The sequence below is a fragment of the Triturus cristatus genome, chromosome 8, assembly GCF_964204655.1.
Source record: "Triturus cristatus chromosome 8, aTriCri1.1, whole genome shotgun sequence".
NCBI classification, from domain to species: Eukaryota; Metazoa; Chordata; class Amphibia; order Caudata; family Salamandridae; genus Triturus; species Triturus cristatus.
The window spans coordinates 1,697,888,793-1,697,906,374 of record NC_140591.1 but is presented as its reverse complement, the minus strand read 5'-3'; the positions used below and the strand labels follow the sequence as shown (position 1 = coordinate 1,697,906,374).

General features: G+C 46.2%; 1 protein-coding gene and 1 pseudogene across 2 annotated transcripts in view; one reads left to right on the top strand and one right to left on the bottom strand.

The window, feature by feature from the left end:
* LOC146808634 (NACHT, LRR and PYD domains-containing protein 3-like) overlaps positions 1-17,582 on the bottom strand; it is an 852,065-nt pseudogene that overhangs the window by 25,783 nt on the left and 808,700 nt on the right. The gene's annotated exons all lie outside the window — the stretch shown is intronic.
* Positions 8,596-9,495, top strand: LOC146808636 (uncharacterized). The gene has a single exon (XM_085620676.1). It carries the CDS (start codon positions 8,596-8,598, stop codon positions 9,493-9,495), a length of 900 nt encoding a protein of 299 aa, XP_085476802.1.

The following is a 17,582-nucleotide window of genomic DNA, read 5'->3' as shown; positions in this document are numbered from 1 at the left end:
GGATCGGCCAGATGGTGTAACTTGACATTGTCCACTGAAATGTATCTGTTGTCTTTGCGACCAGGCAAGGGTGATAAAATGACTGTACGAGTACCTTGCAGTCCAAGCACTGAAACAGGAGCATGATAAGAGGTACCGAATTCTTTCTTATTGTCGATCTTCTCACGCACCGGATCACCAACTTTAGGAAGACAGCCGGCAACTGGAATCAGTGCAGCAGGAACAGCAGAGGGCAAACTTTCAGAAGCAAGGGAATCACAAGTCTTTTGTAGTTCTTTTAACAGAGCAGAATGATTATCTACATCAAACGTTGCGGCAGCTGCCGCAATGTCCAGACCATCAAGGTCAGCAACATACATACGAATCCCAAAGAGCATTTCGTAAGGGGTCTGCCCACCCAGAGATCTTCGAGAGAGATTATTCAAAGCAAGTTGGACCCCATACAAGTGGGCCAGCCAGTTCCTGACAGTACCTAGGACTCTCGCTGTCAATGAGTGCTTTAAGTCTCGGTTCATTCGCTCCACAACTGAATTGCCCTCAGGCCGGTACGGACATGAAAACTGTACCCGGACCCCCAATGACTTCATCGCATCCTTGTAAGCCTTTGAGGCAATCACTGGACCTTCATCAGAATGGAAGGTTCCACAGGCAAACATCCCGATAAAGAAACGCAAATCCCTGATGACAGTTCGAGAGTCAGCACTGCGTTGTGGCCAGACCCAGAGGAATCGTGTGCAAGAATCAACTGCTACCAAAATGTATTTGTACGCAGTATTCGAACAAAGTGGACCGCAGTGATCAAGATAGATACAGCCAAAAGGTTTATTAGAAAAACACAGCTTAGTTTGTGGAGGACGTGGGACCGTAGAAGGCTTGATTTGTTGACAAACATCACAGCAAAGAACATAATTACGAGTCTGTTTATATAATCCACACCAAGGATACTGCGTGGAAAACAATCCTCTCCATAACCAGGTAACCTATTTAACCTCTTTGTAAATAATAATGTAAAATAAACCATTTTATATGGTGTAACTGGGTATATGAGGGAAGCTTGCACATGGATAAACCTTTGTCTCAACTTTGTCTCTTAAAATGGCTGCCTAACGGGAATTTCGAAGTGCGCATGCGTCTATGGCATGACGTCACTCTTTTTTGGTGGGAAACCTTTGCAGCTGTGCAGAAGCATCTAAGATGGCCGCTAACACTTGCGCACGGCCAGGCGCACGCTAGCTATGTTTTACTAATTGTCATTTATATTAATAAGCGCTAATGCTATGGAATTAATAGTTATATGGAGATGGAATAGAAACCAGCGGCATATTGTGATTGCATTTGTTTGTTATTCTGACATTTCTTCTCTTTGACTTTCCTATTAGTTCATAAACGGGCCTGAACCTGGGCAACCTATGCGAAATCACGTGCTTTATTTCATCATGCACAGTTGGTGAAGAAAATCGCCATCTTTGACCATCCCGCCTCCATCCAAGGCCAAGCCCGGCAGTACGCTGTGGGAACCAGGATGTGTCCGGCAAAGAACCCCAAGAATCTGCAACAATTTGTGCAACAGTTTAAAGCTTAATGCATGGGACATGGGTGGGAATAAAACTTGAAGAAACATTTTAAGGGGCAGGAGCCTTTAGACAATAAGGCTTTAGAATTATGTAGAAATTCATGTGGTGTGATGCTCATCTCTACCTTCCTTGTCCAATCAGAATTAGTGGTCCCACAAAGTTGAAACATTTGGGGGTGGTTCATAGGTGCAGAAAGAGTATAATAGATGTAGGTTTAGCCAATTAGTACACACCATCCCTATCTTCTTCCCGTATCCTGGCCACGTTGAGCAGAGAAGAGAGAGCAGAGAAGATGCATAGCCAAGCAGTATCGAGAATCCTGAGATCGAGGGAAAGGAATGCTGACCCTGAGGGAGAGAAGAGACCCTGAGACATCAATTTAGAGAACCTGAGAAGAGTCTAACGCTGGCGCTAGACTCAGAGAGAGAGAGAAGAATCTGTCCTCAGAGGGGAGTCTGTCCTGAGAATCCGTCCTGAGAGGGTAGTCTGTCCTGAGATCTGTCCTGAGAGTCCGTCCAGAGAGGGGAATATATCCTGAGGTCCGTCCTGAGAGTCCGTCCAGAGAGGGGAGTCTGTCCTGAGGTCCGTCCTAAGAGTCCGTCCAGAGAGGGGAGTCTGTCCTGATGTCCGTCCTGAGAGTCCGTCCAGAAAGGGGAGTCTGTCCTGAGGTCTGTCCTGGTATCCAGTCCAGTGGGCCACCTAAGTCGTCTATCCTGAGTCATGAGTCTGGGTTTGGAGATCCTGCTCGTCATCACCCCTGTGGGTTGCTGTCTATATATATATATATAGGTAAATATGAGCACACGCACACACACTGAATGCATATATTGTTGCATTTTAATCAAAGTTTTCCTTTCCAGGCGCTATTTTGGATGAATAAGAGTGCCTACTTTATGAATTTATCCCTGTTGATTTACATATTAAACCTCAGTATTGGGATTTTGTTATTTACACTATGCAAATTCTTATATAAAAATCTCTTAAACTTCTCGTGGTTGTGATTATTTAGTCAGACAGACAAGAGTAGCTCAAAATAAAGTCATTTGTCTTAAAATAGTTAATCGCTCTGATCCATGATAGAGATTCGGTAAGAACCTAATAAAGGTAAATTCACATTATTGATCAGCGCAGGTTCTCTGGTGCAAGGTGTTATGGGCCCGTAAGTGAAAATGAGTAAGTGAGGTGAAACTGGTGAACCACGCGTGCCATCACCACCAATAACGTTGCTGCAGAATAGTGACTGTTGTCGACACACCAGCATGTGCAGTCGCAATGCCTTCGTGTGCGGCCTTGATCAAATCAGGTCTGCGATCTAAGTTGGGAATCAGCCGATCCCCAACAGAAGGAATTGTAGCATAAGCAGCCTGTTCAGGAGACACGATGTAATGCTTCAGTGCCCTGAATCTGCCAAGACCTAGTGCCCCAAATCGATTTCAAATCTATAGAGTCCTTCCATTGATCATAACCCTTTTTAGCCAACTCAGTTCTAAAAGAGTTGACGTAAACCAATTTAGTGTGAGTTAACATAAATTTAGTATGTTTAGATGTTTGAAGTTTGAAGAAATATGAACCTGGATTTTGAGGGCCATAATTTGTGAAATAAGTGAACTTATTCCTAAGTGTTTTAGAACTCCCTTCTATGGGAGTAGGACCGTGTTCCCAATGGGCATAATTAAACACAGGTCTTATTGAGTTTGTCTTATGTAAAAAATTATGGCCATAATGCTGATAGCAAAATAGGTCACCATAGTTGGCCCAATAGAAGTACAAATCTTCAGTATTAAAAGCTGCATGGTACTTTAAATCAGAAAACAATGCATGAACAGCTTTAACATCCCAATCATCAGAATGTTTTGCAGAGGTAACCACATCTCCTAATGAGATGTGAAACAAATACGGAACTTTGATTTCCTCTGTCGGACCATGCACTTCGTAAGGAACCTCATCCCAGACGATGCCATCAGCAACAGGAAAAGCCAAAATGTTCACATGGGTATTGGCACGTTTCATCACATGGGACGATGTATAAGGGGCCAAAGTTCCATCTATCCGTCGAACCGCAGAACGTTCAGGGAGGTAATGACCATTGATGAGTAAAAAGAACACTGTCACAAATCCAATTGACATGAAGAGAAAAATCAGGATAATCACAAGCCAAACATAGGTCCAAGGGGGAACAAGGTAAGTCTCCTTTAACCATGAGTAAAGGATACAGAACTTGGATGGGACAGCAGCCAAGCTGGATGTCGGGGAAGTGGGACTAGAAAAAACTGTAGTTTGGACATTGTTGTAGGCACTCAGGGGACGACCACGCAAAGGTGATGACACTGGATCAGCTAGATGTACCTGGAGTTTGGAAGTCAGCTCAATCTCGGATGTTACATCTGGTATTGTACAACGGACATCCATAGCAGAGGCTGTATGCTGAACATCAATTACGGTGTCCATCATAGGTGAAGATAGACGTGGGTTAACCGAGGACATATAGGTCAGAGAGTGCAATGAAATGGCATTGCTCTTAGACACAGGAGTAACACTATTCAGGATCGGCCAGATGGTGTAACTTGACATTGTCCACTGAAATGTATCTGTTGTCTTTGCGACCAGGCAAGGGTGATAAAATGACTGTACGAGTACCTTGCAGTCCAAGCACTGAAACAGGAGCATGATAAGAGGTACCGAATTCTTTCTTATTGTCGATCTTCTCACGCACCAGATCACCAGCTTTAGGAAGACAGCCGGCAACTGGAATCAGTGCAGCAGGAACAGCAGAGGGCAAACTTTCAGAAGCAAGGGAATCACAAGTCTTTTGTAGTTCTTTTAACAGAGCAGAATGATTATCTACATCAAACGTTGCGGCAGCTGCCGCAATGTCCAGACCATCAAGGTCAGCAACATACATACGAATGCCAAAGAGCATTTCGTAAGGGGTCTGCCCACCCAGAGATCTTCGAGAGAGATTATTCAAAGCAAGTTGGACCCCATACAAGTGGGCCAGCCAGTTCCTGCCAGTACCTAGGACTCTCGCTGTCAATGAGTGCTTTAAGTCTCGGTTCATTCGCTCCACAACTGAATTGCCCTCAGGCCGGTACGGAGATGAAAACTGTACCCGGACCCCCAATGACTTCATCGCATCCTTGTAAGCCTTCGAGGCAATCACTGGACCTTCATCAGAATGGAAGGTTCCATAGGCAAACATCCCGATAAAGAAACGCAAATCCCTGATGACAGTTCGAGAGTCAGCACTGCGTTGTGGCCAGACCCAGAGGAATCGTGTGCAAGAATCAACTGCTACCAAAATGTATTTGTACGCAGTATTCGAACAAAGTGGACCGCAGTGATCAAGATAAATACAGCCAAAAGGTTTATTAGAAAAACACAGCTTAGTTTGTGGAGGACGTGGGACCGTAGAAGGCTTGATTTGTTGACAAACATCACAGCAAAGAACATAATTACGAGTCTGTTTATATAATCCACACCAAGGATACTGCGTGGAAAACAATCCTCTCCATAACCAGGTAACCTATTTAACCTCTTTGTAAATAATAATGTAAAATAAACCATTTTATATGGTTTAACTGGGTATATGAGGGAAGCTTGCACATGGATAAACCTTCGTCTCAACTTTGTCTCTTAAAATGGCTGCCTAACGGGAATTTCGAAGTGCGCATGCGTCTATGGCATGACGTCACTCTTTTTTGGTGGGAAACCTTTGCAGCTGCGCAGAAGCATCTAAGATGGCCGCTAACACTTGCGCACGGCCAGGCGCACGCTAGCTATGTTTTACTAATTGTCATTTATATTAATAAGTGCTAATGCTATGGAATTAATAGTTATATGGAGATGGAATAGAAACCAGCGGCATATTGTGATTGCATTTGTTTGTGATTCTGACATTTCTTCTCTTTGACTTTCCTATTAGTTCATAAACGGGCCTGAACCTGGCCAAGCTATGCGAAATCACGTGCTTTATTTCATCATGCACAGTTGGTGAAGAAAATCGCCATCTTTGACCATCCCGCCTCCATCCAAGGCCAAGCCCGGCAGTACGCTGTGGGAACCAGGATGTGTCCGGCAAAGAACCCCAAGAATCTGCAACAATTTGTGCAACAGTTTAAAGCTTAATGCATGGGACATGGGTGGGAATAAAACTTGAAGAAACATTTTAAGGGGCGGGAGCCTTTAGACAATAAGGCTTTAGAATTATGTAGAAATTCATGTGGTGTGATGCTCATCTCTACCTTCCTTGTCCAATCAGAATTAGTGGTCCCACAAAGTTGAAACATTTGGGGGTGGTTCATAGGTGCAGAAAGAGTATAATAGATGTAGGTTTAGCCAATTAGTACACACCATCCCTATCTTCTTCCCGTATCCTGGCTACGTTGAGCAGAGAAGAGAGAGCAGAGAAGACGCATAGCCAAGCAGTATCGAGAATCCTGAGATCGAGGGAAAGGAATGCTGACCCTGAGGGAGAGAAGAGACCCTGAGACATCAATTTAGAGAACCTGAGAAGAGGCTAACGCTGGCGCTAGACTCAGAGAGAGAGAGAAGAATCTGTCCTGAGAGGGGAGTCTGTCCTGAGAATCCGTCCTGAGAGGGTAGTCTGTCCTGAGATCCGTCCTGAGAGTCCGTCCAGAGAGGGGAATATATCCTGAGGTCCGTCCTGAGAGTCCGTCCAGAGAGGGGAGTCTGTCCTGAGGTCCGTCCTAAGAGTCCATCCAGAGAGGGGAGTCTGTCCTGATGTCCGTCCTGAGAGTCCGTCCAGAAAGGGGAGTCTGTCCTGAGGTCTGTCCTGGTATCCAGTCCAGTGGGCCACCTAAGTCGTCTATCCTGGGTATCTATCCTGAGTCATGAGTCTGGGTTTGGAGATCCTGCTCGTCATCACCCTTGTGGGTTGCTGTCTATATATATATATATAGGTAAATATGAGCACACGCACACACACTGAATGCATATATTGTTGCATTTTAATCAAAGTTTTCCTTTCCAGGCGCTATTTTGGATGAATAAGAGTGCCTACTTTATGAATTTATCCCTGTTGATTTACATATTAAACCTCAGTATTGGGATTTTGTTATTTACACTATGCAAATTCTTATATAAAAATCTCTTAAACTTCTCGTGGTTGTGATTATTTAGTCAGACAGAGAAGAGTAGCTCAAAATAAAGTCATTTGTCTTAAAATAGTTAATCGCTCTGATCCATGATAAAGATTCGGTAAGAACCTAATAAAGGTAAATTCACATTATTGATCAGCGCAGGTTCTCTGGTGCAAGGTGTTATGGGCCCGTAAGTGAAAATGAGTAAGTGAGGTGAAACTGGTGAACCACGCGCGCCATCACCACCAATAACGTTGCTGCAGAATAGTGACTGTTGTCGACACACCAGCATGTGCAGTCGCAATGCCTTCGTGTGCGGCCTTGATCAAATCAGGTCTGCGATCTAAGTTGGGAATCAGCCGATCCCCAACAGAAGGAATTGTAGCATAAGCAGCCTGTTCAGGAGCTATGTAGTAAGAGTATTTAGAAGGGAAACCTTGAGGATAAGGAGAGCCCTCCCTAGTTGCAGCAACTGCTGCCAAAATGTCATCATCTATTTTAAACTTGGCTCTAGTGACTGCTGCTACTTGTATTACATTTGCCATTTTACACGTTACACGTGCTAAACTGCATATTGACCTCGATTCCATGTGATGCTCTGGTCTTCCATTTTGTTGTATTGCATTTCCATTTTGTGCTACTTTGACCTGTAGTTACACTTCAGCAGTAACAAACATGTTTTTCATGTAAACCAGTACGAGCTGGTGCAAGACATACCTCGTGAGGTTATTTTGTGCCTTGAGCTTGTTTTTGTGCATTCTATGCTTATCTCTAGGACATAGGGAGGATGCGCTGTGCAAGGCTCTCCAAGGCCGGAGATAGGGAAAGGAATGTCTTTTGCCTCGGCGCACCCAAGCAGAATCTGGCCAGGTCTGTATGGGTGGGTCTGACACAGAGATGTGGCCAGCACCTATGATGGATAGATGGGCGAGAGCGCCTGCTAGAGGGTTCTCAAACGTGTTGATTTAACTATAAAAAGCAGTGTCCGTGAGGTGTAGCTCAGGAACTCAGTCTTGGCGTGGACGCACTCGCGGGACGACTTTGGTGCCCGGAGAGATTAGTTCCTGTGCCCCAGTCTCTACAGGGTTCCCGACTTGGTGTTTTCGGTGCTTGGCCAGGGATGTTGAAGACTCCGGTGCAGACGCAGCTGGTGAGGTGCTTTGTACATTAACTGTTTATATATCTACATTCCGGATCTCATATTTGTATATATATATAGTGTGGTGTATTCATTGTTTCACTTGGTGCCTAAGAACTTACTAGCTTCAGTGACTTATTGCCCTTGGCTACGATACTAATAAAGCTAATTTTACCTCCAGAGGAGTGTTGGAGTTTCTGTGTAAGTAAGTGGTGTGCGTAAGTTTAGATTACGCAAGTGGGAAAGGCAATACATTTTGGCGTAGTCGTGGCAGGATTCGTAAATTACGCGGGTAGGAACATGTTTAAAAAGACGAAAGGTGGTTTTGGTTCCTTGGCACCAAGTGAAATTCCTTTTGCCCCCAAGCAAATTCCTGGATGGGAGGCGACGCCATACTCCGTGCTGGCGCGTGAGTATTCTAAAAGCACCGGATTAAGTGAGAGCTGGTTTGACTGTTTGGGCGAAGCAACACCAGAAGATGTTTTAAATTGTTTACGGAAAGTGCCTGTCGAAAAAGGTAAAGAATTATATACAGTAAGCCGCAGAGGTTGGGCTCTGTTGCATGCCTACCATCAAGTTTTTGACAAATGCTTATCTCTGCAGCAGGAACAGTTGAGCTTAGAAAAACAACTCGTTGAAGCTAAGAATATGTCTACGATGCTTTCCTGTCAGAATAAGCTATTACAAGACAAATTAGAAACATATCACACTATAGCAGAACGGGCTGCAGTCCGTGTCGCTGAATACAGATACAAGAAAAGGAGGGGTCCGGGAGGGCCCGGGTATGCCGAAGGGGATCAACCGCCCGAGTCGGATGACAGCATTGCTGCAGCAACCAGATAACATCTGGACCTACTTGGCCGAGAATGTGCTGAACACTTCCCACTTCTGTATGAGAAATCTTCAGAGTATAGCTGATATGATATCCACTTGTCTTGTTGCCGTACCTACCCCTGCACGTGTGCTTCTGCACATCTTCAACCAAACTAACTTTGATGGGGTAGTGGAGGAAACTGGTGTTCAAACACATCTGAGTCTTTATGAGTACTGTCGTTTATGCCCGGAGCTTACAGATAATCTCTGGAGGAACATGACCAGTATTGTTACCTACAACATCACTACTGGAGACGTTTGCTATCAACTAACTTGTGACCCTGCCAAAATTGGCAAGTGTGGCCAATTGAAACTAGAGAAAAGCTCACAATTGACCACTGATCAACAAACATTATGTCAGTCACGACATGACAGCTTTTGCAGTAATGTTACGAATCATATGGTCTGTAATCATACAGTATTAACCGCTAGCCATGTTAACCATGTGAAATTATCGAAGGGATGGCTGTTCTCGTGTGGCAATATTTCATACACCTACATACCAGCTAATATAACTGGAGGACCTTGTGCCTTATCACGTTTAAGTCTTATGCTTTTTCCCATGCAGTCTATCACACATATTCGCTCCCCTAGAGCTGCTGTTCAATTACCTGAGGATTGTGATTCCAATATTGACATGCTTTCAAGGGCAGAGTTTACTAGTTTGGCTATTTCCATTGTAGGAGTGCCAGGACTGTCCGTTTATAATGCAAGAACTATTGCTAAGCTTGCCTGTTTAATTGCGAAGAAGCTCAATCATACTTCTGCCGCTTTAGCTTCAAGGAACGAGAAAAGCTGTTTTGCAAAATAGGGCAGCTGTGGATTATTTGTTGTTGAAACACAACCACGGTTGCGAGGACTTTGATGGACTCTGTTGTTTCAATTTATCTGATCATTCTACATCTATCCATGCACATATTAATGCTTTAAAAGATTTAGTGAAAGGGGTTACCCGAAATGTTGATCAAGGATGGTGAGATTGGTTGTTTGGGTGGCTACCTAATTTTGGACAGCTTCGTTATATCCTGGGTGTTATCGTAGTAATTATTTGTGTTTCTATTTCATTATGTTGTTGTATTCAATGTATTCCTAATCTTCTCTCCCTTCTTCGTCCCAGATCCATAGTATTTAGGCCAATGGGACATGATGGGTGAATCGAGGGTCAAGGGGTGGAATTTATTGCATTTGCCATTTTACACGTTACACGTGCTAAACTGCATATTGACCTCGATTCCATGTGATGCTCTGGTCTTCCATTTTGTTGTATTGCATTTCCATTTAGTGCTGCTTTGACCTGTAGTTACACTTTCACGTAAACCAGTACGAGCTGGTGCAAGACATACCTCGTGAGGTTATTTTGTGCCTTGAGCTTGTTTTTGTGCATTCTATGCTTATCTCTAGGACATAGGGAGGATGCGCTGTGCAAGGCTGTCCAAGGCCGGAGGTAGGGAAAGGAATGTCTTTTGCCTCGGCGCACCCAAGCAGAATCTGGCCAGGTCTGTATGGGTGGGTCTGAGGCAGAGATGTGGCCAGCACCTATGATGGATAGATGGGCGAGAACGCCTGCTAGAGGGTTCTCGAACGTGTTGATTTAACTATAAAAAGCGGTGTCTGTGAGGTGTAGCTCAGGAACTCAGTCTTGGAGTGGACGCACTCGCAGGACGACTTTGGTGCCCGGAGAGATTACTTCCTGTGCCCCAGTCTCTACAGGGTTCCCGACTTGGTGTTTTCGGTGCTTGGCCAGGGATGTTGAAGACTCCGGTGCAGACGCATCTGGTGAGGTGCTTTGTACATTAACTGTTTATATATCTACATTCCGCATCTCATATTTGTATATAAATATAGTGTGGTGTATTCATTGTTTCACTTGGTGCCTAAGAACTTACTAGCTTCAGCGACTTATTGCCCTTGGCTACGATACTAATAAAGCTAATTTTACCTCCAGAGGAGTGTTGGAGTTTCTGTGTAAGTAAGTGGTGTGCGTAAGTTTAGATTACGCAAGTGGGCAAGGCAATACACTACTGAATAAGTGGCTACGGCAGATTTCGCTGCTTCATCAGCCAAAGATTTGCCTAGAGCATGTGCTCCAATATGCTGATGACCAAGCGTATGAATTACAAGAGTGAGAGGCAGACACTGTTTAAGATCTGCAACTCGAACCCAAAGCGTTTTCTGCTTGATCGCGCTGCCTTTGGAATCACAATAGTCATTTTTAGACCAAAACAACAAGTTGTCATTGTAAGACTGTACACAGTAATAGGAATCGCACACAATTAGAGTATTCACATTAGGGTCAGCAAACTCGAGTGCGAGAACAAGAGCATGCAGCGCTGCCAATTCTGCAGCACAATCCCCTAGGCACTGTGTGTGAACAATAGAAACACTCCATCAACCATGGAACCAGCGGGCGTGGCTTAGCCGCGGAACGAAATGGCAGCCACTTGAGCGAGCTCCGTGAAACAACGACCGCTTTTAAATATCCGACTAACTGATCCGGTGCCTTTGGCCAGGAAAGGCAACCTGAACCTGCCCAGCAGCCGCAACACCAAAAGGCACACTCGATCGACCGCCGGACGGCAGAGAAACAGGGGTTTGGAATTGAGGCCTGTGATGCCCCAGAGGCCGGGAGCTGCCGCAGTGTGTGAGGTGGGCATGGCGAATTCAGATCCGGTCACAAGAGTACACGAGGCGGCGGAAGCAAGGGGGCTTGGGCCTTGGCCGGAGGAAACAACGGCCCTGACGTGGAATCCTGTGCCAGGAGGGTGCAGCATAGACCGGACTGCCCGCGGCTGTGGTGTAGATACACTGGCGAGGCCAGGAGTGTGGTGACCCGCGGAGCCCGCGGCAAGCAGCGGCAACGACAGAGGCCCCGGTCGGCAGCCTGACCCGGTGCCACTCTATGCTCCGGTGTGTCACCCGACCAGCAGAGGCAAGGTAGGAGACGGAGTGGGGGCCACTGTAGGTGATACATCAATGGCGGAGAGGGGGCTGGCATAGGAAAAAGACCCATATTGTCTGAGGGTGCAACTGTGAGGGCCTCCTGGAGCCCGTCTGAGGGGCTGGGATACTGTGGGAGAAACCACTGACCACTGCCCCTCCGCGGTTCCAGACAGACATGACCAGAGCGGAGACACAGGGAGCAGGTGACTGTAGGAGAGTAGGTTCTGCCTCTTGCAGTTACCCCTACTTTTTGCTGATGCTTCACTGGTTTTCGACTTTAGTCTGGCTGGGGCCTTGCTATTCAGAACCCCAGCCTAGCTGTTTCTTCTCTAAATTGATTACATGTACTTTAGGTACACTCCAGATTGGATTCTGTGGTACCCTAATGAGTCCCTAGTATATGGTATACCAGCTACCAAGGGCATAGGTACCCCAGGGGCCTCTCAGGGGCTGCAGCATGTATTATGCCACCCCTGGGAGCCCGTGCAAACTGACACCAACAGTGTGCTACTGCACGCTGTATAAGCTGGTGCTTGCACCACTTACAGAGATATAGCATGACTATATCGCACTTAAATTGTAGAAGCCATCTTTCTTTATGTGATACCAAATTCTGTAAGCCTCTAGGCCTTGTTAAGTTGACATGTCATTCAGCTTTAGTAGTGCAAGGCTTGCTCAAAACAGATACGTGGCAAAGGAAGATGCTCGCTTACGCACAGAACATTTCAGCATATCTCATTCCGCAATATGTTTCTGGTCATTATTATGATGTTGCAATTATTAACTGGAAAAGCACCAGACCTATATCTTACATTACAGTTGAAAGTCCCAGAAACTGCCCACTTGGGTCACGTGGTCAACAACAGTACATTTCGGACCTTAAAAGGTATAGCGCAGCGTAGACTCTTGCTAAATGGTCAAATTAACTATGCTTAATTTGTACCACGTATGTTATGATGCTACATCCTTTGTGGTTTGGGCCTATAAAGACTGTCAGACACGTCCCCTCTTCGGACATTCAGTGACTTTGCTGATGTCTCCGTGCCGCACGTTAATCCTCTGTTTGTTGGTCTCCAATAAACTTGCCTATATTTTGTGCTGACAGAGAGTCGTATGTGTGGTATTATTTCTTATTTCTTATTTCAGCTTCTACATTTGGTGGAGAATGCAGCGTCCAGACCACTGACGATTTCACGGACTGGCTGCTGGACTCCAGCTTCCACCAGGGTTCGGAGACCTGAGGTTCGATACATTTTACATTTGTCTTTCTCTCACCTCCGCCTCCCTTGGATGCTGCGGGACTGTCTGCCCGTAAGTTGACTTCATCTTGTCTCTGGTTCCTGCTTCTTTTCCCCTCTCTCAGCACATTTGTATGGTCCCCTGTTAACGGTCCTCCGTCGCTCTACGCTCTCCCTCTCCATCTGCCTTTCCTCTTCTCATGCCAGGGGTAATTTGCCTGTGCCCTGGCGATGTATATATGGTATGTTTCCCCAACTTGTGGGACATACCAATGGCTATAATTGCAGCTAAACTTATCACTTTCTTCTGTGCCCTTTTCGTGGCTCTAATTTATTTCTCGGTCTGTCATCATTCGATGAAGACTCTACTCCTGCCTAGCGTCTGTACTCGTTGACGGGTGCCGACAGGCTTTCTCCTCTGGTTCTGTGCGTGGCTCTTGATCTCTGACATTGCTGCTGGTCTCTGCCAGAATTCTTTACATGTGCAATTTTGCTCTATCATTCAGCACCTGGTCCGGATACCCTCCCCACCTGGCCAGTGACGGCGTCCTTCTGCGAGTTCCCTGCACGCAGTGACTCCCTGGTGCCAGGCAGCACCTAGCTGATGGCGTACCGAGGAGGGCGACCTACTGCACCCCCCTGTCTGGCCAGCAGAAAGTCCCCGGCTGATGGGGGTGAAGGACCTACACAGATTCTTCCCATTGACTGGAGCAGAGGTCGGTATGCTTTGCCAGAATCGACAGACACCGGTAAGTCTTGATTAGGGGTGTTGAATACTCCAGGTTGGGTTGTAGCGGGTAGCCCCTTGTTTTAGAGCTGTGGCAGTTTTGCTCCCAGGTTCAGGTGGTGGGGGTAATTGCAGCCCTGTCATTGCACATCCTACTTGTGCTGGAACGATATCGTGGAGGCTGGGGTCAGTTGGGCTGCTCCTCTTGTGATTGCAACAGTTTTTCAGGGCACCAGTTCTTAGGGTCCATGAACTCAGGTCTGAGTCCAGCTGACTCACCTCAGCGCCGCTGGACCCAGGTACCCAGTGGGGCGCTGCCTCCTACTGGACGCCAGAGGTGGTCTCCAGCTGTGCCCAGGGAGTTTCCTAGGCACAGAGAGGAGGGAGTATCAGTTGTCCTGTTGTCTGTTATTGTTGGGTTCCTTGCATTTTTCTATTGTTGTATTGTTATATGCCTCTCATATATTGTGGCAAAGTATAGTTAGGGTTGTAGAGTATTGTTAGTATCTGTCAGACATAATTTTTTCTTTTGGGTATTGCGAAGCTACATGACTGACATTTGACTCTGCAAACTGTCTGACAATATAATAAGCTCCCTTCCAATACTTACTGCCACCATACAAATGTCTCCTAACATTACCGCCCCTTTCCCATGCACTGGCAGGCTGGCTTATTAATATTTGCCGTATACTGTACAATACCTCCCTTTGCGTCTTGGTCCTGATGTCCTTAGAGCTACCAATAATAGTGTTCCTATTTCCCCTCTTACTATAACACTGCACATAGTCACAGCACACAGACTCTCAGACAGCGCTGCTGCGTACGGTCGCCAGAGTTCGTTTTATGTTCCATGTGTGCCTGAACTGTACGAAGAGTCACCATTCTGCACTATCTGCTTGATTGCCTGGGCCCCCTGGTGTACTCCAGGGTGCCTTCAATTCCGCCTAGCCGCCCCTCTCCGCCCGATTATGGGATAAACGGGAGATTGCAAGGAGACGGAAACACTAATCTTTCTTCTCAAATACTTTCCTGTCACTCTTTATTTCTGTCCATGGGACGCCAGTAATTAGCACCCACGACACCTTCTCTGGCTCCGACTTGTGAATGCTTTGGTGAACTTGCATCACTTGACCTGTCTGTCTGCATGACGAGTGGCTTCCCCTGCTCTTGTGACAGCTGGAGTGTGGCTGGAACAAGCACATGATGACGTTCGTTTACCCACTGTGCTGTCTATTCGTATTAGAGCGCGAAACTAGGGCGCGAAAACCACCCAGCTGTCTGGTGTGTCTGAATTGTCCCTGATCTGCAAGGCAGGTTAGCACTCGCGCCTCACACACGTTCCACTCTCATCTCTCACAATGGGAAACACACTAAGTAAAAATAATTTAGACAGCAGTCAGCCTGCACCCCCAAAAGACTCCCCGGCATACCATGTGGCTCTACGCCAAGGACTGCACTTCATACTATTCATACACAAGTCGCATGACCCGACAGCTAGAAGACCGGACTTACAATTTCCATGTCAGGGGACGTATGATATCAATAAGTTGTCATATTTGAGACAAATGTTGAAATTAAAAGGAAAAAAGATAAGGCCAGTAGAATGGGAATCATTTTTTGAGTGAGATCTGGTCCTCCGCGACATGCGCGCTACTAATGACGTAAAATCGAAGGTTCATAAAGAATTATTAGAGGTAAAGAACAAAGTTCTAAATGAAATAAGCAAGCAGAAAGAGAAAGAGAACTGGAGAAAAGTACAGATGGATGTGGTAGGGTTATACCCCTGCATCCAGGTAGAGACAGAAAAACAGGGAGGTAAGGAAGACAAGGCCGACGAGGACAGAGTCCTAGAAGACCTTCTATTGGGGGCGAATAAGATCCACAACAGTCTCACCCTCTGCTCCCACAGAAAAACCCCCTGAGCTAACTCCACAACAAAATACAGACGCTGTAGCTCTTACACGCAAGCTTACCACGGAACAGGCTAACAAGATAGACCTGGACACCGTCCAAGACATTGCTGTGCTGCAGCTAATGAGGACAGAGGCAGTCCACGCCGCCAGCGAATATAATGATAAGAAAAAAGAACTGCAGAGTCGATGTACACAAAGCCACATAACGCACCCAAAATTAATAGACCGCAAATAGCTACAACAATTCAGCGACACGTCAGCAGATGACACTATGTCATTAACTCAGTGGCAGGGCCTGGTTTGGGACGCTTGTACATATGTATTGCAGCCGGTCCATGACATTGGACTATTAGAACAAGCAATAACAGGGACTTCACAGCCTTACTAAAACAACTAGTGCTAACTCACAGGCTTCGCCCGCCCCACAAAGGAGACTATTGAAATGAGACACAAGTAAGTGCCAGGATTTACTACAACAGATGGTGGGAGGAACACTAGCAGTAGACGCCTTCACGCAACACCACAACAGATCATACTTAGAAAAGGTCCTGTCACTAGCACAAGCACAACTAATGGAAAAGAGCACCCAAGCACACAATGCTTATTTCCAGAGAGCAAAGAAAACAGGTCCAGATACTACAGGTGTAGTCCCACCGCTACCTGCACAATATGACTGGGACATAGCGAAGTTCAGCTTCACAGACTCGGACCTGCAAACATACAAAGAGGAAGACATGACAGACAGACTGCAATATGCGGTAGACAAATTGCAACAGTGGAAGCAGCTGTCGCACACATTTGCAGTGTTGGGAGAAGTACAGACCCTCACCCCTCACACGGGAACACCAGCACCATCTATGGCTGCCTCACCAGCACTAATAATGCCCCTTCGAGAAATACCACCTCCACCAGGTGGTAAAGATAACGAATTAGCATATGTCCATGTCCCCTGGTCTAGACAAGATATTATGGGCTGTACTAGAGACTTTCCCAAGCTCAGAGAAGAGCCAAGGAAATGGTACACTGAGCTAGACAGAATGGCGGCTTTGGGAGGACTGTTATGGAGAGATTTGGACACCTTATTTAATATAATAGTTCCAAAGGATCGGTGGGAAGATTGTAAAGGGAAAGTGGATTGGCCAAAAGGGGAGCCAGGAGATGAAGTAGATGAAAAGTACAAAGAAGTAGTGAAATATTTAAAAGAAAAAATACCAGAAGACAAGGTAGATTGGAACAAAATCACACACACTAAACAAGAAAAAGATGAGAGCGTGAAATCATATTTTGACCGCCTTCTGCAAATATATCAGCAAAACAGCGGGCTCAAAAACCCAATGGGAGAAGCCATGCCAGCGTTTGTCACCACCTTTGTCCAAGGTCTGAGGTCACCTATTGAAATACACCTGCAGGCATCGTTTGTCTGCTGGCAACAAGAACCTATTGAAAAGGTGCTGGCAGCAGCAAGATAATGCTCTGATTATCAGTCCAATGTACAAACAATGGAAGCAGAGAAGATAAAGAAAGAAAAAGTAAGGCTAATGGTAGCCCAAGAAAGGTTCTACACAAGCCAGCCAGGAAGGGGAAGGGTCCGAGGCAGGGGGAAGGGTGCAGGAAGACCACAGAATGTCAGGTCAGCTTCCCTACCGCCTCCAGGTACAGCTTGCTTCTACTATAAGGACCCCACCCACTGGAAAGCAGACTGCCCCATATTAAAAAAAAAAATGCTGAAGGCAGGCCCACACAGAATAGGGGACAGGACCAACAACAATACCAGCATAATACCCAGCGCACAGAGTGTAGAAACAATGAACAGCAGGGGTACATGTCCAACAACATGCCTCCAACACGGCAGGACTGGGCAGGGAGGGACGGGTGGGGACAGCAGGACAATAGCTTCCCAGCGCCACCCCTAGATCTATTCTAGGGATGCCCGAAAGTGGAAGACTGCCTAATAGCTCCAGCCATAGCAGTGGATGAATCAGGTCCATATGTAGAAGGGACAGTTTGGGGCAAAATTGTGACCTTCCTGATAGACACAGGAGCCCAAATATCAATGCTAAAGGCGTCAGTGACGCCAGAG